Source organism: Filicampus tigris, chromosome 20 (assembly GCF_054856515.1).
Source record: "Filicampus tigris isolate MCC_2025a chromosome 20, RoL_Ftig_1.0, whole genome shotgun sequence".
Lineage (NCBI taxonomy): Eukaryota > Metazoa > Chordata > Actinopteri > Syngnathiformes > Syngnathidae > Filicampus > Filicampus tigris.
The window spans coordinates 1,326,610-1,342,500 of NC_141236.1; the positions used below are offsets into that span (position 1 = coordinate 1,326,610).

General features: G+C 38.8%; 1 protein-coding gene across 2 annotated transcripts in view; it reads left to right on the plus strand.

Annotated features, from left to right (window-relative positions):
• The first annotated feature begins 359 nt into the window (after window positions 1–359).
• lama4 (laminin, alpha 4) overlaps window positions 360–15,891 on the plus strand; it is a 55,065-nt gene continuing 39,533 nt past the window's right edge. The window contains exons 1-5 of one of the 2 annotated variants that reach the window (XM_086019584.1): window positions 360–598; window positions 12,991–13,092; window positions 14,241–14,368; window positions 14,466–14,546; window positions 15,370–15,584. In XM_086019584.1, the coding sequence (XP_085875710.1) occupies window positions 14,259–14,368; window positions 14,466–14,546; window positions 15,370–15,584 (406 nt within the window). In that variant the 5' untranslated portion in view covers window positions 360–598; window positions 12,991–13,092; window positions 14,241–14,258. Of the gene's footprint in view, window positions 599–8,360; window positions 8,688–12,990; window positions 13,093–14,240; window positions 14,369–14,465; window positions 14,547–15,369; window positions 15,585–15,891 lie in introns of those variants that run through there. The other variant, XM_086019583.1, reaches the window with a different exon arrangement.

Sequence of the window (15,891 nt, forward strand, 5' to 3'; positions counted from 1 at the left end):
ACAAATATAAATGTGTTATTTTTGTTGTCATTGTATCTTGTGTAGCGGCACGGTGGTCGACTGGTCAGCACGTCCGCCTCACAGTTCAGAGGTCGTGGGTTCAATCCCGGCCCCGGCCTCCCTGTGTGGAGTTTACATGTTCTCCTCGTGCCTGCGTGGGTTTTCTCCGGGTACTCCGGTTTCCTCCCACATTCCAAAAACATGCATGGTAAGTTGATTCGACTCTCTAAATTGCCCCTAGGTGTGATTGTGAGTGCGGATGTTTGTCTTTCTGTGCCCTGCGATTGGCTGGCAACCAATTCAGGGTGTCCCCCGCCTACTGCCCAAAGACAGCTGGGATAGGCTCCAGCACGCCCCGCGACCCTTGTGAGGATAAGCGGTATAGATAATGGATGGATGGATGTATCTTGTGTTTTTGTTTCTGTTTGAGTGATGCCCTCTTAATTGTTGTGATGCCGCATTTTGACGACACTACCACAATTAATGTTAGTGCTCTTGTGCGGTAGCTCAGGCCTGAGTGGAGAAGTTGTCAAGGAGTACTGTGGCTCGTGCTCGTGTTCTCCGCCTTCGCCTCATATTGTCTTTGTTTTCCTGTTAGGTGAGCACTGATGTGGAATATCCCTATTGACATTAGTATTGTAATATACACGGCGCACCTGTTAAAATGTGTAAATTTATGTTGCTATGAAAATCGCTGCTAATGCTTAGCGCCGGTTAGCCGCTATGCTAAGCGGACTCTTTGTTTTATATATTGCATGTACTTTGTACTAGGCCTGGGCAATATGACTGAAAAGTATATCATGATATAAGTGTTTCATATTGGTCGATATCGTTATATATTGATTTTTTTACTTTATTTAAGCTATTGAAAATAATGACCCAAAGACAAATACATTTAGGTTATTTTCTTTTAACATACTTAACCTTTAATAAGAGGTCAATGTAACTATGAAAGAGTGAAATAAACTGGTCGATATAAAGATCAAATAAACTCAATTTTAAAGATAATGTGCATAGAAGGGCTCAGAAATGTTTGAAAAACTGTCACAATCTAAGTATTTCATATCAGTTAATGTTGATAATTATTGATTTTGTTTTAAACCTTTTCTTTAAATAACAGTTAACTGTTTTTTGTACATCATTATGTAGTGTAATGTCAGTTTGTCCTCCAGTGCATTGTAAATGTTTATTTGCATTAGGTCTACCCCAAAGCAGTTGTTGACACATATATTAGCCTGCATTCAGTGTTCATCCAATGTAAGTGAACGAATACTCTCTTGCAGTGCATACATCATCGTTGACCAACCGTTTTAGGACTACTTTATCTTTTTAGCGGACTCTTTATTGCCATAGTCCATTGATATTTTACTTGCTTGATTTTACTTTGAGTTCGATGCCGGTGTCGGATAAGGCAACTTTGATGTCATTTTCATTCAACATAAGTGACAAGATGGGATAAGATGGCTAAAATCGGGTGGACTTTGCTGATTAACTCATACTCCACAAACACAATATTAATCAGAATGGCTTATGTTAATGTAACCCAGCTGTAGTTTTATTGTACAAGTTGGGTCTGACTACAGTAACTACTGCTAGCATGTCAAAGACAAGAATTCTTCTACCATGCCTCCATCCACGGGTTTTTAATAGGGTTATCATGCATAATATAATTTAATTTTAAGAGTTGTACTGAGTCGAGTGGTCATTTATTCGAGCAGAATTATGGCGCTCGCTCGCTGGACGCGAGCATAGCGCAGGACCGCCGCCCCCGCGAGCGTAGCGCACGGCCGCCAGGCCTGCCAGGTAGCGCACGGCCGCCGGGCCCGCCAACATAGCGCACAGCCGCCGGGCCCGCCAACATAGCGCACGGCCGCCGGGCCCGCAAGCATAGCGCACGGCCGCCGGGCCCACGTGCATGCTCCGTTGAGTTAACAGCTTCTTCTTGTTGGTTTAAATGCTTCTTCTCGTTGGTTTTAAAAGCGGCTTCTTCTTTGGTTTAAACGCTTCTTCTTCATATTTGGAGGCGGAAGCGAGCTGCCTACATCACGCACCATGCTGCGATCGGGTTTGTTTTTCTTTTTTTCTATCGAACGTTTTATTGAAGGCATTTTCTATTGCTATCGATCACGTGTCAATCGTGATACATGTCGATATTGCATTATCGGCCCAGCCCTACTTTATACATTGTTGGGCTTCAAGAAAGGAGGATGTCATTGATTGTTTTGTACAGGACATGTTTATCCAATATATGATATACTGTGTGTCAAGACCACGATTTATGTTAGTGCTCTTGTGAGGGAGCTCAGGCCAGAGTGGAGAAGCTGTCGAGGAGTACTGTGGCTCGTGCTCGTGTTCCCCGCCTTCGCCTCATATTGTCTTTGTTTTCCTGTTAGCGTGGTGGACTTGTGCTGCTGCAGACTGAGGTCCTTGAGGGGATAACCGCTGGATCTTCAGCTTTCTGTTCGCTCACTCCAGGCAACCACTCACATAACCAAATATCCTTTTGCATACATACATAAGAGCTCTGGACAGTATTTTTTTTGGGACGTTGAGGACAAAGAGGAGTTTTTCCTTCCAATTAGTATTTTCTACTGCGCGCGAAGACCGTGTCGGCATTTTATTTTATTTTCATTGATTGTTGGTGTTGAAGGTTCAAATTACTTAAAAATTATTTGTTATTAATGAGGTGAGGTAAAATTGCATTTCCGTCCATTTATGATTTGAGAATATAAATTGGACCGATAATAAACTGCTATCAGGACTCTGCTTTACTTCTACTTGTTGGTTACATTAACTAGTGGGCCTGCATAGAACATATATGTCAGGTTCACACCATTAATTGTTATGGCGGAGTGGTGGAGGATCCTTGCCTGTGCTTCCACCCAAAGTTGGCATTTATAATCCTGTTTATTTCCACTCACACAGGTTGTTCAGTCACACTTTTAGCAGCATTTTATCACAGAGTTTAAAGCTGAAATCAACCCAAACAAATTTTTTTCAAGAATATGTTCCCAGCAGGCCCACTAGTTGAAACACGGCATTCTGATTAATATTGCGTTTGTGGAATATGAGTTAAGCAGCAAATTTTTAGCCATCTCAGGGGGCGGCGATTTTGTCACTTCTGTCGACTGAAAATGACATCACAACTGCTCAGCGAACCGTCAGCCGTGATTGGTCATTACTTTAGCCAGTTGTGATGCCATTTTCAGTCGACAGAAGTGACAAAATCGCCGCCCCAAGAGTGTCATGGTTCTGCTCTGTGTTTCTGTCAGTCAGCTGAGTTGTGGGCGCCGAAGGCTCGTCATCAGATTATTCCACCTTGCTTACTCTCATTGCTCCAAGTGTTGGTTTTCTTGACTAAGATAACTTTGATCCGATAGTACTGTTGTTCGCGTGTTTTATTCCGAGTATAGTGTTTGGTTTGGTTATTTCGTACGGTGTGTTTTGCTTGTCTCTCAATTGGAGTTTTCCTGGTCCCTTGGTGGCAGGTAATTTTGTGTTAGTCGTTTCCCTGCCTTATTTTGCAACCGTTTTCTGTTATACCATTTTTCCTGGCATTTTGCCTGCGACTTTAGATGTACTTTGGACAGTAGTCAAATTTTTTTTGTTAATACATTTTTGATTGACAACTTCTCTCTGTCTATGTGTGTGGGATCCACCCACACAGAGATGACTAAAAACAGGTGGATTAACTCTTATTCCACAAACGCAATATTTATCAGAATGCCTTGTTTCAACTAGTGGGCTTGCATAGAACATATTCTTGAAAAAAATATGTTTGCGTTGACATCCCCTTTCATCTCATCAGTCCATAAAATATTCTCCCAAAAATCTTGAGAATCATTCAAATGTTGTATTTGTTTGTTTGTTTTTTCCAAAATAAAATTTGCCTTTTTGTTTTTGGTCAGCTGTGATTTTTTGCTTTGGAACTCTGCCATGGCCATCATTTTTTGGCCAGTCTCTTCTGTAATATTTGATGGTATAATGAAGACAAGCTTTGCTTTGGTGTCCCTCCGGCATCCGCTTACCAACGTTTATTAATTTCAACATTTCCGCATTGCGCGATGGCGCCCTTATCACGTCATCACTAGTGGACTAGTGTGCCAAAATACTACATCTTCCTTATTGTTGAGTCCACGAATTGCCGGCTGAGGACAAATCACTTTTGTGAGAGCACGAATCTGCTTAACATGCAAATTACGATGATGTCACGCAGAACAAGCCACAGAACAAGTCCCAAGGGGAGCTAATCGATCCGCGATTCCTCCCCCCGCACAGGCGTAGAATAGAAAACAAAGATGGCGAACGCGAGCAGATTGGACAGCGCTTCCAGCAGCTCAGGAGACGCATCTTCACTGCAGGTAAAGTAAGCAACAACGTGTATGTCAAATTTATTAATATGTATTTAATAACGTCATTCTGTCTCAAATAATAGCTTTGGACTCAGGCTTACGGCAATAGATTGCAATCTAATGATGCGTTTCACTGTTAGTATTAGTACTTGGCTAATGTAGCTCTGTTTTCAACGTATCTATGTCCCCACTAGGGTTGCCAACTGTCCCGTATTAGCCGGGACGTCCCGTATTTTGGGGTAATTTGGTTTGCCCCATACGGGATCTTAAATTTCCCGTATATTGACTATCAACCCTTGCAATTACAGAAAACTGCAATCTACCGATCCTGTAAATTTTAGTAAAGCTCTGGATGGCGATCGATTGTCAATAACGACGGACACAGACCGGTTGGCAATGTCTTTTACTTGTATACTTGCTCGAACATACATTGCTGGTTCTTAAACAGTGATATCACATTACAGCGCTCGCTACTGGAGACTCTCGGTACTACACATGCCAGATCCTAGATCAGATAAAGCGTCAATCTGAGAACAAGCGGCAATCACTCCACCTCTCTCTGGCTGCGCAAATTGACAGAAGACTGCTTGAGTCAGTCAAAAGCAGCCAGAAATATCCATGGAAAAAATGAATTTGGTGAGTCACACTCCTCTTTTACATTTCAGATTTCTTACACGCGTTTTTTGATGAAATGAGCCAAATTGTGGTTTCATATGAGGTTTCATATGAGGTGACATATCGTCGCTGTCCTGTAAAAAACACTGTCCATTTTCTTTCATTTTTTCTTATTTTCTACGTGAATATGGTTTCAGCATTAACATGAAAATTAGAAAAAAAAATCAAAATGTCATACATCATGCTAACACTACCGTGGCACCGTGCACCTGTCCCTTATTTAGGAGTGAGAAAGTTGGCAACCCTAGTACTCACAATTTATCACGTCGACAAATATGTATTGTATGGATACTGTTAATAGCTCTTGCTAATTTGGTTGTTCCGTTTTTATTGATTAATTACGTATTCTCACAGAACTAAAAAAAAAAACAAGTAATGTTTAATGCAAAAGAAAAAATGCTGCGCATAATTTCTTGTATAGTGAAGACATATCACAGTGGGCTATTTTGTTATTCTGCAAACTAGTTTAAACTTAAATGTTTTTTCTCAGTATTTTTCCTCCAGCGGGAGATGAGGCATTTTTGAGAGAAAAATTTGCGCCAAATAATTTGAGAGCGGTTATTGTTAACATGGTGTTGCGAATCGATTCTAATTTCTTTTTTTTTTTTTTTACATCGATGCATATTTTATGCAGTTCAAATTGATTTTAGATTAATTGTTACATCCGTAGAAAATGTATCAAACAATGTGTAAATTCTTCATGTGTGGTGTCAGAAATCAGATTTCAACTGATTGAAACTGATGTACATAAATACAATTTCACACACAAAATGTATTGCCTGTTCATAGCGTCTAATGATATTGAATAATAAAAGTTATGCCTACAAATAATATACTCAGTGAAATAATTTGTCTATTATACTCTGATGTGTTGCATAATTAGGCAATTTAGTACTCATGATTTTGTCAAGTACTTTAATTTCTATGTTGTCATTTTCTCTTGACTCTGTTTCAATCTCCACGTCGTCATTGACATCGTCCCCTAAGTCAGGCGGTCCATCTGAGGGCATGTGTTCATAGTCGATCTAGATTGTCATCAGTGTTTGCCTCCATCTCCAACTCTGCTGTTTTTTCAGCCCACTCCGTCTGGATCTCAGCTGTCACCACTGACTTGCAGTTACACTTCAAGTCAGCATGCAGGGTCAGAGTTGCGACCGTTACCGAAGAGATCATCCTGGACATGACTGTCTACATTTCTGAAAATATTATTACATGAAAATATTTACCAGGCAAAGTATACTGTTTGAGATGATGGTAACTTCGATAATATGTAATCAAAATAAATTGTTCAACTAAATAATAACATCGATAAATGTGGCTCTGAATTAAAAATGTAGATTATTAGCTGCATATCGTCGCTGCCATGTGAAAAACACTTATCTCCATTTTTTTCAATATTATTATTTTTACGTGAATAGTGTTTCCGGTTTTACATACATCGCATTAACATGAAAATTAAAAACGTTTCAAAAATTGGACATAAGTGTTTTTCACAGGACAGAGACGATATGGAGACGAGATGCTGTACGTTGAAAAGAAAATTAGTGTTACCCTCGTCTTTATGATCGAATCAATACTGCTACTGTTCTTCAAGCATGACATGAGCCATCGTGTTGCTACTACTATAAAAGAAAAAAAAAATTACATTGAAACTAATATTTTCAATTAAAATGTGCTCAACTTTGTTGGCTTGTGCATGAAACCTTCAAAAAAGATATCCTGACAGTCAATACTATTTTAGCAGGACAGCATTGTAAACTGGGATTTTTGGGGAGTGTAACTCAAAATCCATTAAATACTTGGTTAATGTGTACCGATGTATAATGATTTGCCCTTGTTCATAATCAATAATTTGTTCGAATATACAATACAATACAATTTTATAAAATATTTATAAAGCAACCAATTTAGCAAGAGCTATTAACAGCATCCATATAATACATACATTTTTGTTAACGTGATGAATTGTGTGTACAAGTGACTAGACTACAGTATGGTGACAGATACGTTGAAAACAGAGCTACATTAGCCAAGTACTAATGCTCACAGTGAAACGCATCATAGATTGCAATCCATCGCCGTAAGCCTGAGTCCAAAGCTATTATTTGAGACAGAACAACGTTATGAAATACATACTAATAAATTGGATATACACGTTGCTGACTTAACCTGCTGTGAAGATGCGTCTCCTGAGCCGCTGGAAGCGATGTCCAATCCGCTCGTGTTCCCCATCTTTGTTTTCCTATCTACGCATGCGTGGGGAGAGGAATCGCGGATTGATTAGCTCCACTTGGGACTTGTTCTGTGGCCTGTTCTGCGTGACGTCATTGTAATTTGCATGTTAAGCAGCTTTGTGCTCTCACAAAAGTGATTTGTCCTCAACTGGCAATTCGTGGGTAGTGAAGATTCGTAGTCGTAGAAGCGAGAGTTGTATTGACAAAACAATGGCACTCGCAGTTTTATTTGTACTCACAAGAAAAGAAGTCAAACTCTCACAATTTTGATTCGTACTCACAAAAAAAATTCAAAACCTCACAATTTTGATTCGTACTCTCAAGAAAAGAAGTCAAACCCTCACAATTTTGATTTGTACTCAAAAATTATTACTATTACGGATACAAATCTTTAATCACAGATATGCCTTTTACTATTGCGGATACGAATCTTCAAATCACGGATATGCCTTTTTGACAGCGATCTTACTCCATACTCAGCATGGTTTGCTGGAGTCCTGAAACCTTAGAAATGACTGTAAACTTTTCCAGATTTTCAATTACTTTATTTCTCCTTTAGTTTTGAATTTCTTTGGACTGTGGCGTTTGGTTTCAGCTTTTTGAAATCTATTTGCTGACTTCATTTTGCCACTTCAACAGATCTGGAGGCAATCAAGCTTGGGTGTGGACATTGAAAATGACCTCTGCTTTCCCGAAAATGTGATTAGCCACAGTTAATTCAAGATTTTTCAAGGGAAGGAGGTGGGGGTACTTCCCCCCACCCCCTTTAATTAAAAAATGATACAAGAAAAGAAAAAAAACACTTTTAAAAACTGTTTGACATTTGGTGTATATTTTCTTTGATGATCTTAAATGTTAAAGTGGGGAAACTATGCACACAAAAAAGTAAGAATATTTTACTTTATCACAGTACTGTATGGAGTACAGTATGTATTGAGAAAAATTGTTGTTTTTATATTGCAGCCACTTCATCATAATTTCAATGACAAACTTGCCATGTGTCTTCTCTTGCTCTCCCCTGTGTTTCATTTTCCTGTCTTTCCATCTGTATGTGATTTAGACACACTGGCTCGGGCAGTGGGGGAGGGCACTTTGACCAAGTGAGAAGATTCAGAGCTGGCAGTAAGGGAGAGAAAGGGAGGAAGTTCACACAACTTTGTTTATTCTACTCAGCCTGGACCAGAACTAGGCACAGTGACAAATCAAGACATTGGAGCAGTGGAAAAGTGGAGCACAGGGAGCTACGCAGAGACTTTCCCACTGTCTGACTCTACTGCCAGACACAGATAGAAGGGAACCCACTAAGCCAAAACAGAATATGGCTCCAAAATCTATGCGCTTCCTCTGCCTTATAGGCTTTCTCTCTGGGATTGCCTCTTTATCGTCTGCTGTCAGGTTTGGAACACAGCAACAGGCATCTTTGAAAGTAAGTCATTTGGCATTATCTGTTTTCAAAACAATACTGGCCAGCATTGGCTTAACAATAGTATTCATTGTGTACGCAGTTAATGCAGGGTGGATGTTGATAAATGTAAATATGGTGCTATTTTAAATTATATTGCTTTGTGATTCCCTTCTGGTTAAACATGGAGATTTGTTATAAGCATGACATTAGGACAGCCTCAATACTCTGCAGTTAGTGCTTTCACCATCGCCATGTCCCATTTGCCCCACCCTGACTAACGGAAAGCAAAATACAGTATTTTCTTTTTTCCTCTGGTATGCTGTCATAACATTTTTATACTCTATTGTTTTCATGCCAAAGCCCATATTTTATTTGCCATCTATTTTACAGAAATTCATTTTAATGTTATAACTCCGTTATTGATCATGATCATGCACAGAATTTTAAATGAGAGATCCTTCCAAAGAATTGATTCATAATCTATATACTGAAATTATTGCTCTAAAGTATTGATAGTTAAGATTTTAACTATAGAAAAACTGTTTTTCATTTGTTGCATGATACACATATTGTATTGACTGTTGACTATGTTCGCACGTATCTCAACCAATGTATATTGACAATTTATAGAAAATCAATGTGATTACAACTTCATTTGATAGATTAGAAGCATTCACCTGTGTCATCTCAACTTCTGTCAGTTGGCTAAATACTGTGTCTAATAATGAAATGAATGTCCATCTTGTAGTTGTCCATGGCCCTCGCACACTACTCCATTTTGTTGGCCTAAATACCCATGCATGGATTAGGCGTTAGTTAAATGGGATTATTACAGGTAGTTCATTTTCATTGAAAACATGGCAAAACAATTCCTCACAGTGTGACCGATGAGGATTTCTTCACTGTCCATAAATCCTAGAGTGTTCTAAGTGGATAACTCAACTCCCACAGACTTACTGTGTGGAGTTAGGATGACATTCTCATGACCCCACATTTTTTTCCATTTTATGGACATTCCGAGGGAGTGAGCATGAATAAATTCTGAGTTTAACAGGAGGCATCTCTATATGGTTATTAATTCAAAATGACATTTAATAATCAAGTTACTATTTAATCAACAGAATGATTTGACTAAGAAATATCTTCAGAAAGAGGGTAGACGATAGATATTATTAACACACACAATCTAAACAAATCTGAAATCACATTTCAAGTTATCTTTATAAAACAACACTCTGGAGAGTGCAAGATGACTGGTGAAGAGGCTTCACATTACAAGAGAAGGCATGGCCCAAAAAGACCAGTGAGGGTGTTGACTTGGAGGAACACTCAATCGTGGAGACAAGACATGCTTTTGTGTTAGATACTATTTCGGCACTGCCTCACTCTCAGAAAGTTTCAGGACATACCAAAGCCAAATCGCAGTGACACAGGCTGTAAAAGAAGTTTGATCAATTGCAAGACTGTGCCTTGCTGAATGTCATCTTTGTTATCCAACAGAGTGAGAAATAGTGGGAGAGACACGCTGATGTCAAATAGTTACTGACTGTGCTCACTTCTGCTGCCATATGTTTTAATTCATACACGTCACATGAAGAATGATGTTTAATGTTTTCCAACTCGTGAGATTTTTACCTAACATTACATTTACATGATTATACAGGTGTCAAGTCAGAAATTAAACATTTGGTGCGCTGGAATCCATGGGCTTCTCATTCCCTTCTTATTCATCCTCCTGCACATGACCAAGCAAAGTATAGATGTTTGCACCAGTGCACAATCTTGAACAAACACAGACAATTAAGGAAAACAGTGTGGCGGAACTTGGACACAATAAGCTAACTTCTGCAGAAGAACATCAAATGACAAAAGCAGTAGGAGGTTACGTATACACCCACAAAGACTTCAGCTACATCGATTCCGACAGGCAGCATTACAGAATTATGCTCAATATAACGCTGGCATCAGAGAAATATGCTTTTCTTTATAAATTATGTGTAAAAAAACAAAACAAATAAAACACTCCACCCGAAAAAAACACATTTTCACCATTGTCAATCAAGAAAATGTACTCATTTGGCAATCCCTATTATAAAAAGATATAAGCATAGTTAAAGCAGGGAGTAGACCAACGTGACAGTCTCTCTTTTGTACCTGGAATTCAATTTTCTTTCTTAAAAACAAACTCATTTTATGTCAGGTTTGTGGTTCTTTGGTGGTTCTATCATTATTAATATTATTATTATCATTATTTTTATTCATACACAACTAAAATGTGCCAATGGAAAATACAATTTTTACATTGTACAGTAGTTTCATTATTATCATTTCATTATGCTCCACATAATGATAGACTTGCTGTCTTTATATGTATACACTATGTGCTCTATAGATAAAGTTGAGTTGAGTTTATGGGAGCTTACATATGCTTTTGTTCCCATATAACTCAAACTCTGGATTTAGATCATGTTGGAGCAGAGTTCCCTTCCTGACCATCTGTTGCATCTCCTATAAGCACTTTAACCCCCTTCCCATGCATTCTCAACTGCGTGAGCACTGCAGCTGTTTGACACGTCATGCTGTGGTCAAAGAGCCATGGTCTGAACCGGGTCCAAAGACTTTAGGTGACTTTAGAACTGGTAAATAACAGATACTCTGTCCTAAATGTGATTTATCACTAGTTTAGATTTGGACAGCCCTTTGGAGAAGAATCATTCAATTAGTTTCATGTTTGTGGCTCATATACATTTACAGTTTACATTCTAAAATTGAAATGGTCTTGCCTACCCTGTCTTACTTTTCTGAGCTTCATCCATACTTTCCTGCCCAGTGCCTTGAGGTCATCTGAAGGTCAGAGGGGATAAGGCTTTTTCTCTCACTTCTACCAGATTATGGAATTTGGTATCAATTTGAAAAACCTGCCTTAAAAAAACCTTGGTGTTTGACCCAGCATAAAGGCTTGAGCCCGTATTTAATTGTCTTGTCTGTTTTTATTGTTCATAACTTTACTGTTTTTGAATAATGTTTAATTGTTTTGTGTTTAAAGATTAGACTTTTATCTATATGCGAAACTTTGTTTCAACTGTGGTGGTTTTTACAGTGCTCCATTAATGATACTATACTAATAAAAAATAGTTAAGTTACTATTTGTATTTGTTTTGCTGTTATTCCGTTGTAGCTCCCTATAGTGTCCTTGTTTCTTTCTATTTGTTGTGTTGCCTGTGGTCTTGTTCTTTTTTGACAATTCTGAACATTGTCTTACGTACGATCCCCTTTAAAATGAGACAGGATATCTGAAGGGTTTACTCCAAATAATAAAGAATATGCCGTACTAATGACTAGAATGGTTTTAGCAAAAATTGCCATGGTTGTTTTTGCATACACAACTGCAGTAAATACTCCTTTTCAAAGCACATTTGTTGACATAGTCAGTCACAAGCTGTTTTATTTACCTGTCCATGATGTGTGACGTTTCAAAATCTTGCACTTACCACTCTAAACCTTCCGTTACAATGGGAGAAATGTGTCCTTCTACTGTAATTAATTCTCGTATGATTCTCTTCTTTGTGTATATTCACTGTCTCTCTTACTGGCTAAATCAAGGGCACACACTTTTGCGGGGATTATTTGACATAACTAGTGCCATAACCATCTTGCTGTCCAGTAATAATTAATCTTTCCAAATCAGAATTAAGAGGACAGTAAAATACACGTCTGAGCCATTACGCAAATAATCGTTAACTTACTAACAATTACCTAACTCACACATTTTGAGAACGTGTTTGTGGGCTATGTATGTCAAACGTGTAAACTCAAAGGGGAAGTCAACACCCAAAAAGGTTCTATGCAGCCCCACTAGTCTAAACACGGCATTCTGATTGAGAGTGTGTTTGTGGAATCTGAGTGAAGCAGTAAAATCCACTCGTTTTTGTACATCACAGGGGGCGCACATTTTGTCACTTGCTGTCAACAGCGAATTACATCACAGTTGTCAGGTAACAACCAATCACGGCTCACCTTTTCTGAAGCTGAGCCATGATTGGTTGTTACCTGAGCCCTGAGCAACTGCGATTTCATTTTCAGTCGACAGCAGGTGAAAAAATGTCCACCCCCCGAAATTACTGACCATGTGTGGATTTTGCTGCTTAATGCATATTCAACAAATGCAATATTAATCAGAATGACGTGTTTAGGTTGAGGCACATAGAACACATAATTGTAAAGACCATTTTTGGATTGACTACCCCTTTAACATGACCACGAATACGACTATAGGTTATTTATTATTTATTTCTTTTAATGGCTATTCTTGTCCACTTCTTAGGTTTGCGCTAAGGGATTTTTCCTTAGTGAGCAAAACAAATGCTTGCCCTGTAACTGCAAAGGCCATGCTGATCACTGTGAGGACATCACAGGCATTTGTTTTGTAAGTTAAGTTTACTGTACATTTTTTGTATCAGGGACACAAAGTTCATTTATTTTAGTAAGTGTTGGCTACATACATTTCTGATCACATTAGAATGTCGATTGGTCAAAAAAAGGTACAACAACTCCTCAAGCTAATGCTAATGTTTTTCCTGAACACGCCATGGATTTATTCATAGTGAAGGGGAGAAAAGTATGTGAACCTCAAGGCAAATGACTTCTCCAAGAGGTAAATGGAGTCAGGGGTTAGCCACCCTGGAGTACAATAAAGGATGTGTTGGAGTTATTGATGAAAGCTGACCTACCCTATGAAAAACACATTCCAGTTTTGAGTTTGCTATTCTCAGGAAGCATTCTGACACATGCTTTACACAAAAGAGCATAAAATAAATTAACTTGATCGAAGCTTGAAAGGCTTACAAAATTATCATAATGTTCATCAGTGTATATATAGTAAGACAGGTGTACCAACGGAGAAAGTTCAGCACTATTGTTACTCTCCCTTGGGGTGGCCATTCTCTAACAATGACTGCAAGAAGACAGTGCAGAATGCACAGTGAGAAGAAAGAGTGTCAGCTAAAGACTCAGAAAAGGCTCCATTTTGCTGTCTTGGGGCCTGCATGTATTGCTATCGTTGATCAGCAAAGCTATTCGCAAATTTATCCTGAGTCCTGACCTCAACCCGATTGGGACGTTGTAGCAACATACCAAGTTGTAGCAATGGCTGCCCCTCTGAGGAGTGCCTCTCCCTTGACAACATCCCAAAAATATTACTGAATTGTAACAGTTTTGAGAGGATGCTAAAAATTCATCCTTACTGTTGAACTACAGTAAGCATCTGGTTGAGGTTGTCGCTGCCAAAGGAGATTCAACCGGTTATTATATCCAAAGGTTCACATACTTTTTCCACCTTGCATGGTGACATTTTTTTTCCAAGTTGTATTCAGTCAAAACATCGAAACAAAAATCAAACAAACAAAATTGTGGTGTATTATTTATAAGAACGCTCTGTTTGTCCATTTTTCTGACTTAAATCTGTGAAATTTATTCAGACATTCAGGGATTTGCCCCAAATTTTACATACTTTTTCTTGAAACTGAAAGGAACTGCCAGACTCAAAGCGAATCTGTTGTACTTGGCCTCTTTTAGAATTGCAGCGATCACAGTATGGGTGATTTCTGTGAAATGTGCGAAGATGGCTACATGCTGGCACCTAGCCAGGTTGGACGCCATAACTGCCAACCCTGCGCCTGCCCTCTCTCTGTCCCCTCAAATAAGTATGCATGTCTGTACTTTTTGCTCACTCTGAAAGTTCAATATTGCTAAGTGGTGTGTAACAATTTGAAATAATTTTTCCTGTGATTTTATGGCCAGTTTTGCGGTCCATTGTGACAGGCATGGTGACATTCAACGGTGCAAGTGCAAAGAGGGTTATGCTGGACATAGCTGTGAGAGGTGAGTGCTGGGTCGGCTAATGTTGCCCACAGCATTCAACATGTGTCATCCACAGAGGTCAACAAGCAACTATGCATAGAAGAGATTGACAACGACAATAATGTATGGAGTTTTTCCCCCGCCTCCCTCAAAGTTCTTTTTCTCAGTGTTTTATTTTTAGATTTTACGTGCCATTGGTACAAGCCTCATGATCCTTAAGGATTTCAATTTGCTTCATTCCTCCATCCTCTATCAAAACAATAACAAGTAGCATCTCCGAAAATAAAGAGAAAATGATGTGAAAGGATTAGGCGTTAATTGTGCTGCTGCGATATTGGCTTTTTTCCTTAATTATAACCATATTATAGGTTTGAGGTACCCATGCCACATGCATCTCGAAATGTTATGAAATGCTGGCTTGACTTTGACAGCAATGGTGGCCTGATAGTCTCCCATAATGAAATTCACATTGAGTGAAAAAATTTTTTTACGCTTTTTTAGTTTGAGTCAGGCCCCCCAAAAATATGATGACAATTCAAGAATTCAGAAATATTTTTGAAACTACTACTACTGCCCTTTTAATTTGTAGTAAACTTCCACTCGATCTTGCCACCCTGTTAGTGGAATTTCTGTATTCAACAGTGTTTCTTAAAAGCAGCTTCAGCATTTTTCATTAATATGTTTATAATTATACATGTATAAACTCAATAGGTAACAAACTGAACATTTTAAACAGTTTGGACAATAAGTGGGCTAAAAATAACAACAAAGACAAAACTTAACAGATTGGAAACCAAATGGTTACTTTATGCTTCATTGTACTAACTGCACTTTCTCCATCTAGGTGTGCCCCGGGTTACTATGGCATGCCAATGACAATTGGTGGTTCCTGCAAGCGATGCGACTGTAATGACAACTCTGACCCAAACCTGATCTTTAATTGGTGCCACAATGTGACCGGCCATTGCCAGCACTGCTGGGGCAACACTGGCGGGCCAAATTGTGAGAGGTGTGCACAGGGTTTCTACGGTGACGCCATCGGTGCCAAGAACTGCAGAGGTTCGGGGGCTCATTTGAATGTTAACACAGTGAATTGAATTTGTGATGGTCCAGTAATAGACCCGAGTGAAGGTAGAACTGCTTGGGAACTTGAGTGGGTTGAAACAGTTGCTATGACAATGATAACACAATGATAAGCGAATTTGTGTTACCCTATAAACCCAAATTTCAATAAAGTGAGGGTGTTGTGTAAAATTCAGACATAAAATTATTTGCAAATCCTTTTCAACCAATATTCAAATGAATACGCTCCAAAGACAGGATATTTAATGTTCAAATTGATACATTTTCTTTTTTTTGGGTTGTT